The sequence below is a fragment of the Salvia splendens genome, chromosome 10, assembly GCF_004379255.2.
Source record: "Salvia splendens isolate huo1 chromosome 10, SspV2, whole genome shotgun sequence".
Taxonomy (NCBI): Eukaryota; Viridiplantae; Streptophyta; class Magnoliopsida; order Lamiales; family Lamiaceae; genus Salvia; species Salvia splendens.
Genome location: NC_056041.1, coordinates 18,958,447 through 18,974,939, shown reverse-complemented (window position 1 = coordinate 18,974,939; position 16,493 = coordinate 18,958,447). Strand labels below are relative to the sequence as shown.

At 37.1% G+C, this 16,493-nt stretch overlaps 3 protein-coding genes across 4 annotated transcripts; 1 reads left to right on the top strand and 2 right to left on the bottom strand.

Annotated features, from left to right (window-relative positions):
* LOC121750599 (ATP-dependent DNA helicase Q-like 3) lies at window positions 1–4,127 on the bottom strand. The gene is made up of 11 exons (XM_042145160.1): window positions 4,028–4,127; window positions 3,596–3,750; window positions 3,325–3,432; window positions 3,199–3,206; window positions 3,018–3,101; window positions 2,576–2,716; window positions 2,421–2,455; window positions 1,343–1,426; window positions 967–1,055; window positions 425–577; window positions 1–338 (listed from the first exon to the last, which is right to left on the bottom strand). Exons 2-11 carry the CDS (start codon window positions 3,744–3,746, stop codon window positions 115–117), a joined length of 1,077 nt encoding a protein of 358 aa, XP_042001094.1. The 5' UTR covers window positions 3,747–3,750; window positions 4,028–4,127; the 3' UTR covers window positions 1–114.
* A 3,235-nt stretch (window positions 4,128–7,362) lies between these two features.
* Window positions 7,363–9,688, bottom strand: LOC121750669. 2 transcript variants are annotated; one of them, XR_006039916.1, is made up of 2 exons: window positions 8,789–9,688; window positions 7,363–7,890 (listed from the first exon to the last, which is right to left on the bottom strand). XR_006039916.1 is itself a non-coding variant. In XM_042145250.1 (2 exons), exons 1-2 carry the CDS (start codon window positions 9,020–9,022, stop codon window positions 7,518–7,520), a joined length of 624 nt encoding a protein of 207 aa, XP_042001184.1. In that variant the 5' UTR covers window positions 9,023–9,688; the 3' UTR covers window positions 7,363–7,517. The 2 variants fall into 2 exon arrangements, 1 of the variants encoding a protein (XP_042001184.1); XM_042145250.1 differs by having other exon boundaries at window positions 7,363–7,907.
* Window positions 9,689–13,292: 3,604 nt separating this feature from the next.
* LOC121751455 lies at window positions 13,293–16,190 on the top strand. The gene is made up of 3 exons (XM_042146207.1): window positions 13,293–13,452; window positions 14,999–15,841; window positions 15,949–16,190. The coding sequence occupies exons 1-3, from the start codon at window positions 13,437–13,439 to the stop codon at window positions 15,975–15,977; spliced, it is 888 nt and encodes a 295-aa protein (XP_042002141.1). The 5' UTR covers window positions 13,293–13,436; the 3' UTR covers window positions 15,978–16,190.
* The last annotated feature ends 303 nt before the right edge of the window (window positions 16,191–16,493 follow it).

The window sequence follows — 16,493 nt, the reverse complement described above, 5'->3', positions numbered from 1 at the left end:
CGGGTCAGCCCGAATGGCCCGATTTTAAATTCGGGCTGCGAAATTACAACCCTAACCCTGTATTTTTATCGGGTTATTCGGGCCGGCCCGCGGGTTCGGGTTACATTGACATCCCTAATTGTTAGTGGGAAAGAGAGAGTGTATAACAGTAAAATGGTAAATAACAAATAATTTTGAAAGGAAACCAAATACACACATATAAAAGGTAAAAAAGGGTGGAAAGAAAGTGAGAAGAGCATACCCAAAAGCTACAGTAGCCACAACTACTTGTGTTCTAGAGGAGATCCAGTCATCCAAGACAGAACTCCGGACATTACTGTTCAATCCTGCGTGATATGCTGCAAGTGGAGGAAAAAGAAATTCATTTGGGAAAATCATGCGTAAGTGATACTTCAAGAACAAGTTGAGAAAACAGTTCCAATACCAGAACAAGGAATTCCTTGTGCAGATAGGTGGACTGCCAGATCATCACAAGCTGTCCGCTCAAGGCAATAAACAATTGCACAAACATTTCCACATGATTTCAGATAATTGCAAATATCAGAATATGGATCATCCATCAGATCTTTATAGCGAACTGCATGATGAAAAATGAGACATGTCAGAGTTGACATAACTCTTACTTTCAAGATCTAGGCAGTTAATAATCATGTTTAGAAGCACCACCATCCAAAACTAGCTTTTATCATATGGAATCACAATTAATAATTAACATCATGTGACTACTTTTGCAAGATTCTGGATTTTGTTTGTCCAAAAGAAAACTGAGTCAATGTCAATGGATTGGATATTTGACTAAATGATGTGCATATGAACATTTGTTATACCTTATTGTTATATATAGTATAATATATATCTATGTATATCCCCTCCGAATAAAGAAGTTATATGGAATTGTTAGGCGATGATAGAAGAGTCAAGACAGAGATAAGGTCAGCATATAAAATCAAGCTGCAGGGAGCAAACCTTCATAATAAATATTTGGACGATTGAATGATGACTTCAGAACAAGAGGTTTTTGCAAAGACAAGGACTTTATCACGTCCTCCTGAACCCTGAAGAAGTACCAAATCTGCTATAAAGGTTCCGCCTTTGCTTTGAAAATATATCTTCAAATCGGACAAGAAAGCTAAACTCCATAGATATATATAAATGTGACTAAAAAAGCAGAGATTCTAGTTTTCATTAAGTATCCCAAAAACTTAACGAACACGAATAGTATCTGAGAACAAATTATAGCAACTTGGTTATCTGAAATCATTTAAAATGATTATAAAGCATTAGTAATCTTAATAGAAAAAACTTCCTGTTTCCACTCAAAGAATGTTCTGTTGCAACTCACTTGGGAACAGCTGTTGCTGTCAATGCTAGAACTGGTATGCCAGGCAAATTATTCCTCAGAGAAGAAAGCTTTCTGTAGCTTGGCCTGGATAAGTCAACACCATAACAGTTCAGCTCTACTCACAAGCTATCAGTGAGGTGCGTATACAACCATGCATGCATGCATACAGATAAAATAAACATGCATACATGCATAAAGAGAAAATAATTTAGGAGAGGCGAGGAGACTACTACTATGCATCTAAATACATCAACGTCATATTGATGAGAGTCAGAAGTGCATATGAAGTTTTTAATTAATTAGAAAAATGAAATGATTTTATATAGACAAGTTGAGGTGCAGAAGCAGTATGTATAAACGAACTTATATTATATATGGAGGACCTTTGTACACTAGTTACCTGCATTTCAAAGACCTTGAATGCATAACCTGAACTATGAACTTAATGTCATGACTCTAAGTGGAACATATTACGAAATTTCTAAAATTAGACGGGTTTAAAGAAAAACGTAATAATTAACAATTCATTGACTCTTAAAATGGATGTTGTAGAATGAAAAGTTGAGTTACTGTGCCTAGAACCAAGGGGAAAAGTATACAAATGAATTAACCTGTTTTAAGCTATTTGTCTCTCCACAAACCAAGAAATATAAAGAGGAAAACTAATTAGAAGATCAATCTGTATCTTGACAAGAAGAGTAATTGGCTCATTGGTTCGTTAGTTCATTGTTACCCATTTTATGCATTTAAATTGGGTGTCATATTTCGTATGATTATATAGCTCAATCTCAAACTTGTTTATGAGCTTCAGAAACCAATCTCAAAGTAGGCTTATTTAAGAGGATAGACAAAGCATCTACGAATCAAGCTCAAGGAAATTGTGTGATTAACTGTTTAGAAATTAGTTTGAATGAACTAAATTCAAGCTTGAATTGAGCTCAAGCCAAAACTTAAACAAGCTGAACAGCTCAGCTTAACTCATGCTCAGCCCTACATAGAAACGGTGGATAAATCACAAGAAAGGGTGCTTCAATAAAAGAGCAGAGTAGGAGATACAAGTTGAAGTTTGAAAAGTAACCTGAAATCATGGCCCCATGTTGATACGCAATGTGCCTAACAATAATTGAACATGTAAGTAAAATCATTTTCTTTATTAATTACGAAAAGATAAACTTATGTGTTTACTTTAGAAGCATTTGTATGAGATGCTCCAAGGGTTGTGTGATTTCAGACCTCATCAATTGCTATAAGATTTAGCAATCCTCTGCCATGAATCTTCATCAACTTTGACATAAATCCTGATGTGGCAATCAGTTCTGGTGTAACATACAATAGTTGCAAAGATGGCTTTCCAGATTCAAGGTTTTCATAGATCTGTACATCAATAATAAACAATATCAAACATGTAGGGTTGTCAAAAAGATGGAAAATGAACTTGTAGAAACATTCTTCACCTAGAAAATGTTCATAATCCTCTTTTACAGTAAACACTGAAGTTCACCACCAAGTAACAACTACTTTTCACAATATAATGGTTATCTGTGGCGTGACTATAAAATGTTAATCAAGCAACTAAATTTCGCTTGATCCTTCAAAGAAGTACAACAAAAACTATTGGCAAATGAAACCTACCTGCTTCACTCCCAGTACTACTTAAACAAGATGGTTTTAATACCTTATTCTTGACTTTGACAGTCTGAGTTGAAGAGAGATATTCAACAGCAATCCCTTTTTCTTTCAGAGCCATCACTTGATTCTCCTGAGGGATAAAAAATGCTTTACTGAACAACGAAACCAAAAGAATTGCATTTGAAGATTATTTCAAAACAACAAGATATATAGACGAGTCTACTCACCATAAGGGCTGACAATAAAAGAAAATGTAGTTACTGCCATCAAATGTCCTGAAATTTACAAAAGCAGAACTTGTGCAGCATAATTTTCATAGTATATCAGAAATAAACAATACAGGTCATATTTACCTGTCAATGGACTAACAACAAGCACAATCCCTGGCTTTGCAAGGGCAGGGATCTGATAACAAAGTGACTTTCCTCCGCCAGTCGGCATCAGACAAAAGCAATCTCTACCTGCAGCATAGGCAATGGTATACTACAATTACAAAGTGAGCTTCGCATACGGCATTAACAGTGAAAACACTGATCATATCCCCAAACAGAGGTCCATCAGAAAACAAACAAGCACACATTATACATAGTATGAGGCATTTTAGATAAGCCTAACTATAGGGACCTGATAGAACAGCTTGAATGGCTTCCAACTGGTTCCCTCGGAAATCAGAATGACCAAAATGCCACCGCAGAAGCTTAACCAAAGCTTCCTTCTTGATCACCTGCTTCTCCGACCCACGCACACATTGCAGGGGCAATGCTGATTTACTCATTTTCCTGCATCAAAAACGAAATTTTCCACCATGCTTTAAATTCGTAATGGAACCACAGTGATTCTAAATGCAATCGCGGTTAATTAATTCTAGTACTAATGTAAAGCATCATTTGAAGATTATTCAATAATTATGCGTGAATTTTCGCTGTTTAATTATCAGAGGTGATACTCCAACTCGAGATACACACCATGAGACCTGAATTAATGCTAACAGGAAATCACAAACAGCGATTGAGAAAGATCATATACGTAGTGATTGAAGATTGGGAGAAATAAAACCTGAAAAAGCAGCGTGTTGTGTTGTGTCGTGGTTATTGAAGAATAGCTTGTGCAGGGAACTAACTGTATTCGAAATTCGGAGGAGACGAGAGGAGTAAGGGCAATATAGTAAGGAAAATGGAGTATAAAACATGTTTTTAAAATAAGAAATTGGTGTCTAAAACTATTAACTTTGCTAAAAATTTGGTATTTGTCATGAACTTTAAAATTGATATATAATATCACAAACTTTACACTTTGTTTGGTATTTCCCACAGCTTGTCTATTAGTATATTTGACTAACTTACGAGGCATTTTATCATACTTGACACAATTAAATCAACGTGGTTTTCAACGGAACTGTTTATCCTACATGTTATAAACTCAAAAAGTTATTTAAAATATCATAAATCAAAAAGTTATTTAAAATATCATAAAACGTATCACGGTTACCTACGTAAAATAAAATTTTGATGAAAATATCTTATTTGAATGAGTTTGGGAAATACCAAACAAAATGCAAAGTTTGTGATATTATAGACCAATTTCAAAGTTCATGGGAAATATCAAATTTTAGACAAAGTTCGTGATTTTAGAGACCAATATCCCTTTAAAAATTTATGAATATATTTATGTTTCATTTTAATTTTGCAAATTATAAATTTTATTTATCAAGATGTCAATATTACTGTATATAGAGACTTTGAGAACAATACACTTCTAATGCAAAATTGGTCAAGTATGAAAGAGATAGATAAAAAAGTAATTGGAGTACTGTTATTGGAGAATGAGACTCACTTCATAGAGAAAAACTTACCTAAAATATAAATCGACTAATTTTATGGAATATATCAAAATGAAAAAAAAAAATATTTTGATTTTTATAGAAATCGAAAGTTATCGAGCAAAACAACATGCTTGTTGTGTTAGTTATTTTTCCATCATCCGTCATATTTGCCTGATTTGGCGTATACAACAATTTTCACCAATGTGCATAAACTCTTGATTTGCCCAGCGCCAACTTAACTTAACTATGATTAGCATGAGTTTATGTGTTAAATGCTGATATATCTAAGAAGAGCCTTTGAGAAGAAGAAAGATTGCAGAAGCCCAGAACTATAATGGACTTTGCAATACGATTTGTTTAAAAGCAAAAGAAGTAGCAGCAGTATTATTCATTGCAGCAAAAAGGCGTCACCTTGGCGGTCCCCACACTCCGGCCCGACATCATATGAGGGGTTCAATCAGAGTACGTAGTAGCCCGTTAAGGAGGAGGCCTTAACCCACTGGCTGCCAGAAGCCCATCTCCCAATGCCCCATACACTCCGGCCCGACATCATGTGAGGGGGTTCAATCAGGGTACGTAGTAGCCCGTTAAGGGGGAGACCTTAAAGCAACTACACAACAGTAGTGGGATTCGAACTCAGACTCATTGAAACAAGATCTGCCCCTCCATTGCCAACTGCGCTAGCAGCAATATTATTCATCATAAGGAACAAAAGATGTAAACACGGAAATAGAAGTGAGATTGACAATTCAAATATATATCCGTTGGTTTTGGCTGCATCATGCCCCATTTTCTCCCCTCAAAGCTTTCCTTTTAGTATTCCTTCCAAAACATTTAGGACTTGTTCAGTGTATTTTAAATGGGATGTCCTACATAAATCTGCTTTAGAATTGATATTGTAGGACCCACCAAATTGGTGGACATATGCTGTAATTCAGTGTTTTAGATATGGGCCGACATTTACCATCACAAATTTGGTATTTTTTTAAATGTAATTAGATAAAGACGGATCTGCCCCCTAAAAGTGTGAAAAAATTGAATTTACGCGGCTGAATCAAAATTAGCGCGGCAGAGTGGGTATCTTTAACCCTTTGCAGCGTATACAAAAATCAGGCAGAAGGCACACAATAAGGCACACAATGCAGGTATTCCATTTACTCCTTCCCTTACTGAATACACAGGTTAAGTAGGTTACGATTTATGTGCTTCGGCGAAGCATTTGTCGCCTATTTTGTTGCTAGAATTGAGGTCTGATTTGTCATGTTATTGTTGGGTTGTAGGACCAGATGTTTGGGTCGAGGAGTAGTTTCATGGTTCAACAAAGTGTAACTGCAAGCGAAGGTATTTGTTGTGCCTACCCTTACAGATAAAATCCATTTATTTATGGCCGTGTACTCCAAAATTTGTGATTTTCGGTTTTGCTTGATTTAGGTCTTCACCACACACCTCGGCAGAAGTATCGCAAGGGTGACCGCACTCGGAGAATGTGGCTTGAACGTGAGGAGGAGATTTTGGCAACAAGCTTACTTTTGTTTAATAGTGATAGTTTTAGATTTTTTGGATGATACAATGATACTTTTGTATCATAAAATGATAGTTTGAGGGGATAAAATGATAGTTTCAAATGATAAAATGATACTTTTGTTTAATAATGATAGTTTTAGATTTTTTGGATGATAAAATGATACTTTTGTATCATAAAATGATAGTTTGAGGGGATAAAATGATACTTTTGTTTAATAATGATAGTTTTAGATTTTTTGGATGATAAAATGATACTTTTGTATCATAAAATGATAGTTTGCGGGGATAAAATGATACTTTTGTTTAATAGTGATAGTTTTAGATTTTTTGGATGATACAATGATACTTTTGTATCATAAAATGATAGTTTGAGGGGATAAAATGATAGTTTCAAATGATAAAATGATACTTTTGTTTAATAGTGATAGTTTTAGATTTTTTGGATGATAAAATGATACTTTTGTATCATAAAATGATAGTTTGAGGGGATAAAATGATACTTTTGTTTAATAATGATAGTTTTAGATTTTTTGCCAGATAAAATGATACTGTTGGATGATAAAATGATAGTTTGAGGGGATAAAATGATAGTTTCAAATGATAAAATGATACTTTTGTTTAATAATGATAGTTTTAGATTTTTTTGATGATAAAATGATACTTTTGCATCATAAAATGATAGTTTGATGGGATAAAATGATAGTTTCAAATGATAAAATGATACTTTTGTTTTAAAATGATAGTTTTAGATTTTTTGGATAATAAAATGATACTTTTGCATCATAAAATGATAGTTTGAGAGGATAAAATGATAGTTCAAAGATACGCCACCCTTTTTTTTCTTTCTGTTTAATAATAAATGTCAGTAGTAGTAATAGCATTTTTACTGATATTAATAGTGGTTTAGTAGTACTCAATTATTTTAATTGATATAAAAAATTATTAGTGGGGCATTGTGTATAGCATTTTAGTCCATGGAATATTTTGAGCCGTAAATTAAATCAAGTTTAGATGTGGTGCTTGAGATTTAAGAGAACAATTCATCTTCTCCAAATTACCTTGTTTTCGATACACCTAAAATTACATATTAATGTACAATAATCATAACTACATCAAAATATTAACTTACATAATTGTTTTACGTCAGCTAAAAACAGAGCCAAACAACATACTAATATTCAGCTCAGTGATAAACTAGCATTACATTAATTTCCCAATCAGGATACACGCTGCGACAAGCAATAAACAAACCAGACAAAGCAACACATTAACCTTCATTTCAGTATTTGAGCTCGATTGGGTCCCGTGCGCACGCGAACCCTTCGAGCAACGATGATCTCTTACAGCCGCCGGTCTGCCCTCTCGGATGTGTTTGCCTGTTACCTCTTTGTTACGACGCTTGTTGTCATGAAGGAACTCGTCGAACCACATGAATGATTTGGGATGGTTGTCATTAGCGGGGCACTTTAAGTAGTACCTTCCCGCATTCATTGCTTTCGGGCCGGCACACCGGAGCTCCATCTTGCCCGCACCACAGTAACATTCCGGTGTTCCACCGCCTTGATACATCAAGCTGCACACATCGTTTTCCTAATTAAAATGCATTCATAAAACAAGTTTGTTACAAGAAGTCAATCAAAGTAGAAATAATCTTTATGGGTAGAAATAATTCACATGCAACAACGTTTTCATTGCTTTCAACCCTGTACACATAGGAAATAATTCATCATCGACACCCCCAAATTTTACCACCAAATCGGAGCAGGTGCTGACGATCTACTCCAAAAATGGGAGAGTATTCCCTCTAGGGTTCCGGCAGCGGAAAGGGGGGAAGTGAAAAATGCGATCGAAAGAGAGAGAGAAAAAGGGGGGAAGTGAAAAAAATGAGAGGGGCGATTCAGTAAAAGTTTGCTCAATTCTGGGAGTGCTTCCCGATGCAAGATCAAATCTTACGTCTTTGTAAGAAATGATTTTTGGCAAAAACTGAGATGAACAGTGCGGGCCGTCTCTTTCTGGTCGGGCTCAATTGAAATAACCCAAAAACACTGAATGCCCATAATTCGCTGGAAATGGGCCAATTTCTCCCTATTTCTAAAACATTGAAAACGCCCTTAAGTTGGTATGGCCACCAATTCAAGAATTGAATCTCCGCGTTCAATAAGTCTGATTTGGATAAATTTTGTGCAACTGATTTCTCCATTTTTATGTGTTTGGACCAAAAGACCCCTCCAAGCTTTTAAAACTTCCACACTTTTACCCATTCTGTTGGTATTTAGGCGACATGATTTCATCAAACCACACCAAATATTTCTTGTGTTAGAATTCTAAATCAAGTTGCAAACAACAACTTTTCTTCCAATATTCTCAAAATCACAAGTAATACCAATATGACAAGTTAATGCAAAATTCTTCGAAGCAAGCAAAACCAAACCAAGAACAAAACTGCTGTGTCTGTAGGAGAGGGAGCTGACCGGGAGAGGGAGTGGTTCCCAGCAAGAGAGAAAGAGAGAGAGGATGCACGAGGTCGCTGGTGGTGCGCTGTCACTTGCGGCGGCGCCACCGGCAGTAGGCCAGTAGCCTTGACGAGAGAAGGATGATGCGAAAATTTTAAGATCCCTAATTTGTGTGAGTGATGGGACACGGAAGTTTGAGGGTAAATGAGTAACTACATCGTCATTTCTTGATGGACCAGAAATGAAAACCATCTTGCTTGTAAGATTAATTTCTGGGTGTTTTAGAGTGAATAGTGCGGGCCGTAGTCCAATTCTAGGGCTTTCATTAAATTTATCTTGGATAGTGAATATCAGTAAATACCCAGATTTGGAGGCATTTCTTGCCAAAACTAAGAAAGCGAACGTGTCCGGAAGTGAGATGAGGGCTAATTAAAGATATATTAAAAGCAAGTGAGATGAGGCCGGAAGTCAATGAGAAGAAGTAGTCCCCGGCGGCGGCGGCGGGCAGCTTTGGCGGCACAAGGGACAGGAATAGATAAGGGTGAGCCAGCGCAAAATGCAGTCTTGATGGAAAACATGGCCGCAGGGGATCCGCTTTGCTGCCCCGCCAAAGCGGAGCCCCTCCGAGCAAACTGCACAGGAGGTGTCGCCGCCGCCTTCCACCGTTGGCACTTGCTCAAGCAGCCGCCAGACCTTTGATTCATCATTTTCCTCCTCTCGCTCTTCATGGCTATCGGATGCGTCAACGGCCATCGTCAACGCAGCGTCTAGGTCGAACATCGAGATTTGGGTGGCCAACATCTATCTACCTCTTCTAATGAAATGAAATCAATAGGACAAAAGATATATGACAAAATTTATAAGCTGTGTTTGGTTGCCTAATTTGTGTGTATTATATAAGCCGGCAAGTCAACTTAAAAAAACACCTATTTACAAGTGTACCAACCAAGTGGGCACATAACATAATTAATTGATTTTGAATAACACTAGTCAACTTGGAAACCCATAGTTTTATGTGTGTTTTAAAGGTATTACATTTAATTTATTGCTTTTTATTTTCATTTGGATAAGGATTTGATTAGGTGATACATTAACCTATATGGTTATTGGTCTATGAAAAATGTGCAAGTTAAAGCCTTGGCATTGTATATCAATTTAAAAAAATTTAAATTGCACCAACTTGAGATCAATATCTTGTTCTGTTTTTGGCGTCTCAATCTGTATCCATTTTTATACAGTATGTTTAATGATAAATGCTACACAAGTTTCCTCGAGACATTTAAGTGGTGCGCATATATTCCTTACATATTGAAAATTGTGTGTGATTTTGCTTTTGCTTTTGCTTCTTTTCTTTCACCCACTACCAAAAGTTTTTTTTTTATCGAGAAATAAGTCTTTGCTTTCAATACCAAAACTGGTAGGTGAAACAGTACTTTTCAAAGGTAATTAATTTATTATGTTCCAAATATATATCATCGTGAAAAGTTGCAAACATATACACATCAAAATATTTGGACTAATATACCATAATCTTTAAAAAATAATAAAAAATGGAAACTGTAAAATCATGTAGAAAGAAGGCAACGGTCGGAAATATTGGCTCACCTGCAGCTAAAGTCGGGCGGATGACAGAATTGTGGCGCAGTTCAACATCACTCACTGAGTTACTACACGACCGCATCCGCATTCCACTATTTTTTGTTTTTCAAAATTCAAATTTAAATAAGCTTTGATTTAATTTTAATGATTGATTAACCATTAGAATGTTATTTATTTATTTATTTTTGGTAACTACCAGGGTATACAACTGACCCAATTGTATATTAAACATATGTCGTTCTTAAGATTTTGGTCCTAGACCTTATTTAAGAATAATTTAGACTTTTAATTATTTGGCCTTTGAGAATGTTTAGGACCAAAGATAATGTCTAAGACCAAAATCGTAAAAGCGTGATACGAGTCTTAGTTTTAGGAATTATTAATTTGTTGAGATATTTTAGAGATTTGCATATCTTTTCTTATATTTATTTCTTGTTCCCTAAGCTAGTATTCTAGTATTATAAATAGGATAGATTGTTATCATTTTATTCATTCAATCAACGAAATACAATATTAATCTTTTGCCCAACGACGAGTTGAGAATTATCTTTTACATAGATTCTGCGCTGCCCGACGGATAGGTCTTCCGCGCACAGCCAAATCTTCGCCTCCGCCGATCCTACGCAAGGACGCCGGAGAAAAGATACGAACAAGGTTCGTATCAACTGGTGCTCTCATTGAGAGGTGACCCTCCCACCATCTCGAATCCCGCCGGACAACCTTACTTCGCCAACGCCTGACGGGAAGGATTCCCGCGCGCCGCGTCGAAGTGATCTCATCCTCCGAGTTCTATTATCATGTCCTACAACTATCATCGCCAATTCGACCAGAACCATGTGTCACGCAACTACGACGGAGTTGGGCGTAGTGTACAAAACACCCTGGATTGGCAGCAGCTATTCCGACCACGACGTGCAACCTGCTGGGACCCTCCGGGCAACCGCGATCCACCGGGTTTTCCGCCCGATGATCAGCCACCACCCACGTACAGGCGTGAACCCTACGGTCCGCCGCAACCTCACCGAATGGGGTCTTTCCAGATGCGCCGCCCCACTTGTTGGGATCCGCCCCGACAACGAACCGATAACTGTTATCCACCACCGTATCGTGATCCAGATATGGTCCCAGATTCATACGTCGAGCCACGAAACTCCTACGCCCGATATCGCCCGTGGCAGCCTCAATATCACCCTCGTCCAGCCACCAAAGCGGAGGACCCGATTAACGCAAAGTTAGACCGCTTAATGGAAGCATGTGACAAGATAGAGACTTGGTTCGAAGCCACAAATCACCGGTTTAGCAAATTACGATCGTTACCGCAGCCCGAGCCAGATCTTGATCAGCCCCATGTTTCTGCACCACTCCGAAAGATGGCATGTCCTCCATCAAGAAATAATGAGGCTTCTTGTGGGCCTTCACGTTTTGTTCCCAAGGACTCAGCGGCTCCACCACTCCAACCGCAGCAGCCGAGTCCAGCACCGCCCTTGGAGCTGTTGTCCGACTCCGCACCGGGACCTTTCCAGCTCGTGCCCCCGCCGCCTGTGACGACACCATTTGCGACCTTTACTCAGCGTCCAACAGCTGCTATCCCGAGCTCCATGAAGAAAGAGTGGGAAACGAATACACAAGAAGGAAAAGAGCCAATGAAGATTGAGAATATTATAGTTGAGTACAAGACTGCAGGTGAGACAACAAAATCGGACCTTAAGTTAAAAATAGAGGTGAGGAGAAGCTTGTTTGAAGAAGAGCCGAGATTAAAGTCTAAACAATTGGGGAAGAAAGGAGGTGGTTCTTACGTTGGTTTGCCCATGATTGCTTATGTCCATATGGATTTGAATGTCGGTGATGTTACAAGTATGAATCATCGACCAACATCGCTCGATGCTAGGTTGATTCCTCCGCGCAATGCAACATCATGTTTGGGCATTCTGCGAGGTACGGAAAAGCTTTTTGTTTTAGTATGGAATTGGGGTGACCACATCAGTCGGCCTTCGTTGCTTTTTTATGGAGGTGATGAAGGGACACGAGCAACTGCTCGGTGTGTGTTTGATCCAGGAGGAGACGCCTCGCCAAGCTTTTGCTTTCAGCTCTCGTCCTTAGTTCGTGGTTCCCACCTTGAGGACAAGGTGGATTTTAACCGTGGGGGAGTTGATACGAGTCTTAGTTTTAGGAATTATTAATTTGTTGAGATATTTTAGAGATTTGCATATCTTTTCTTATATTTATTTCTTGTTCCCTAAGCTAGTATTCTAGTATTATAAATAGGATAGATTGTTATCATTTTATTCATTCAATCAACGAAATACAATATTAATCTTTTGCCCAACGACGAGTTGAGAATTATCTTTTACATAGATTCTGCGCTGCCCGACGGATAGGTCTTCCGCGCACAGCCAAATCTTCGCCTCCGCCGATCCTACGCAAGGACGCCGGAGAAAAGATACGAACAAGGTTCGTATCAAAGCGACATATGCTTAGGACCACATTTGACATTTACTCTAGATTAAATTTAATCTTCATATACACATTACACATAATGAGAATAATTTACTCACATTTGACATACTTGTTTCCAATTTTGTCTCAATTGTACATGGATCCTAGCAAAAGTTGTAGTTCCAATTCATACGAGGAGGATATTGGGTTAACTGAAGCAGTAGTAAAGAGAGAGCAGCATGGAGAAGAGTGTTGGAACATTTTAATATGGTCCAACATAATCGTCTAAAGATTGTATAATATTTATGACTATTTATTGGATGACCCGATTACGTGATCTACTAAGTTAATATAACTTATAGGGTCAAACGATCATCTATAAAAGTATGAGGACTTTTGTGCAGATACTAATTTGGATAACTTTAATTTTGTTATGGGTGAAATTAGAGTTATAATAAAGTTAGGGACTTATTCTCTAATTTGCGGTTATGGTCCCCAACTATTAACGCTATAAATATGTCAATCTCATCCCATTCCGAAAGACAATTCAGAAACTCAAGATTTCCAGATTACAGAGAATCTGTGAAAAGCGTTAATACTTGGAAGGCCAATCACCAATCTCAAGAACAACATGAATTCGAATCCATGTAAGCTTCCGCTTTAAGTTTATCAATCGTTTTCAACATGTATGATTTATGTGTGAATCATTAATTTGATTCCAACAATTGGTATCAGAGCCAATACATGTTGGAACGAATTGATAATTCGTTTAATATGAGTTTTCATTGTATTGGAGTCGTTTATGAAAATTATGTGATCAAATTATTTTGGGATTTGTTGTTGAACTTACTGGTGTTGTTCATCAATTCCTCCGTGAACTCTAATGCAAATACAAGTTTTCTTTTACAAATTATTGATGAAAACTCGAACGAAAATTATGAAGTTTTCTTTTGCAATTCATTCACAAGTTTTTCAACTAAATAGTTGATTGTTTATGTACGCACCGATATGTGTTTGGTTTATGGATTGAGAATTCATATTTCATTGCTGTGTGTTCGGTTAATCAATTCCTTTATTGATTTTTCTGTAATGAGATTACTAATTTTTTGAATGATTTGCGTGAAATTTGTTACGATTTGATTTTTTGAATATCTGGTCTCCAACTTCATTCCAGTTCCTTTGGAGAATTTCAAATCAAAATTTTATGTTGGTTTCTTCAAATTTCTGCACTCGTATGTTCGAGAAAAGGCTTGAAGCCCAGATTGAAAATTTGATAGTTTCAGTAATCTGTCAAATTTTTTATTGAAATCAAAGTTTATTAATCTGTTTTCAATTAAATCTGACCACCGTCCATTTATTCCGGTGAACGGCGACGTCGCCAAGTCTCCGGCAACGTCGCAGCGGTTGACGGCGGTTGTGGTGGTGAAACAGTGCCTTACTTTGTGAAAAGACGCGACCACCGTTACAGAAAAACTGATTTCAGATTCTAGTTTTAATGTTTGGGCTCAATGCTATATTGTTTAAATAGCAACCAATTATTTCATCTCTTGGGCCATAGTTTTATAAAATGTTTGGGCCACTTATAATCATTATTTTTTTAAGGGCCGTGATTTAATTTTATTGGGCCACAAAAATTTGTTGCTATTTGATTTTAATTTATTAGTCGTTTGTTTGTATTTGTACAAACAATTACTTAAAACAATCGTATTTGAATGTTTTAGTCATGAAGTAGTAATTAATTGAATAATGACTTAAGATTTTATTGTCTATTATTCTAAATGAATTAATTAAAGCATTAACTCGCCAAAGTGGGCTCTGATGTGTAGATTAATTTTATTTGGAATGTAGAGGTTATTTGTATACTTGAAATACATGCGAATAGTTAATCGGCCCAAAGGAAGATTGTTATTTGGCCGTGTTTCTTGTGTACTTTGTGGTAATAATATGAGATTATCCTTAAGTCATTGTGGACACTAAGTCGGCCCAAAGGAAGACTTATTGTTTGACAGGAAATGATTATCTATATTTGATTACTACATATTAAGATGTCACTTGCGAGTTATTATTTTGTCCAAAGATGAAATTTTAATGTTGTGCCGATATCTTGAAATGGGAATTGTCATTATTTAATTTATTTACTTATTATTTACGTGAGCTAATTATTGTCCTACTTGTTATTTTGTTCTTTGCTAGCTCAAGAATCTGCTATTGGTTTTCTAAATTCCATTCCTGTACTAAAAGGAAATACCTATGCATCGTGGAGAAGCAAGGTATTGATTGGTTTGGGGATTGCAAATTTAGACTATGCACTTCGGACGGAGCAACCCGCCCCTCTTACTGATGAAAGTTCCGATGAGGATAAACGGAATTTTGAGAGGTGGGAACACTCCAATCGCATGAGTCTTATGATTATGCAACATGCCATCCCTGAAAACTTTCGCGGTACTGTCCCGAAAGAAGCAACTGCTAAGGAATTCCTCGAGGCCATTGATATGAATTTCACAAGCAATGAAAAGGCCGAAACGGCTTCATTGATGCATAAACTTGTGACTATGAGGTATAATGGCCGAGGGGAAATTCGGGAGCACATTATGGAAATGTCAAACACTGCTTCAAAGCTTACGGCACTTAATTTGACGATCAGTGATGATCAACTAGTGCATTTGGTTATGATATCTCTTCCTCATCAATTTGATCACTTCAAAGTTAGTTACAATACTGTGAAGGATAAATGGTCATTGAATGAGTTGATTTCTCATTGTGTTCAAGAGGAAGAGAGGTTGAAGCAAAGTAAGACGGAAAGTGCTCACTTAGCAACAAGCTATAGGGGTAAACGAGGAAGGGACAAGGGAAAGAGGATTCTTTCCGAGTTCGCTAAGGGGAAGAGGATTCTTCCCGATTCCTCCAGAAATGTTGCGGGTCCATCTGCAAAACAGTTTAAGAAGGAAAGATCAGGTTCAGTTTGCTTCTTTTGCAAGAAAGATGGACACAAGAAGAATGATTGTGAAGAATATCACGCTTGGCTCGTGAAGAAGGGTACATTTTTCACTTATGTTTGTTCAGAAGTTAATTTAGCTTCTGTACCTGGACATACTTGGTGGCTAGATTCTGGTGCTACTACTCACATAAGTGTGTCCATGCAGGGTTGCCTCCAGTGCCGAAAGCCGATTGATGCTGAAAGATTCATCTATGTGGGCGATGGCAAACAAGTTGAAGTGGAGGCAATAGGCACATTTAGATTATTACTAAAAACTGGTTGTTATTTGGATTTAGAACAGACTTTTGTTGTACCGTCATTTAGACGGAATTTAATTTCTATTTCTGTATTGGACAAATTCGGTTATACTTGTTCATTTAGAAATGGTAAATTTAGTCTTTATCTACATTCAACTTTGGTTGGCACCGGTTCTCTTTCTTATGGTGATAATCTTTATTTGCTTAATACTATTACTTCATTTAATGAAGCCCTGCATGTGAACTCACAAGGTACAAAGCGTAAATTAATGAGTGAGAATTCTGCCACAATTTGGCACAAACGTTTGGGTCATATCTCCAAACGGAGAATAGAAAGACTTGTATCAGATGGAATTCTTACCATTCCTAATATGGCAGACTTTCAAGTCTGTGTTGAGTGCATTAAGGGGAAACGAACAAACATTAGGAGATTTGAAGCCAATCGGACTGCAGA

Bases quoted from the DNA above. Each gene is read 5' to 3' on its own strand.
- LOC121750599 (XM_042145160.1), bottom strand. From the start codon at position 3,746: ATGAGTAAATCAGCATTGCCCCTGCAATGTGTGCGTGGGTCGGAGAAG. The intron at 2,456-2,575 runs GTCTGAAATCAC...AATTATTGTTAG, and splicing joins ATCTTATAGCAATTGATGAG to GCACATTGCGTATCAACATG. The intron at 339-424 runs GTATTGGAACTG...CTCCACTTGCAG, and splicing joins ACAAGGAATTCCTTGTTCTG to CATATCACGCAGGATTGAAC.
- LOC121750669 (XM_042145250.1), bottom strand. From the start codon at position 9,022: ATGGTTTTCATTTCTGGTCCATCAAGAAATGACGATGTAGTTACTCAT. The intron at 7,908-8,788 runs GTCAGCTCCCTC...CATTTTAATTAG, and splicing joins GGGAACCACTCCCTCTCCCG to GAAAACGATGTGTGCAGCTT.
- LOC121751455 (XM_042146207.1), top strand. The intron at 15,842-15,948 runs GTACATTTTTCA...GTGTCCATGCAG, and splicing joins CGCTTGGCTCGTGAAGAAGG to GGTTGCCTCCAGTGCCGAAA.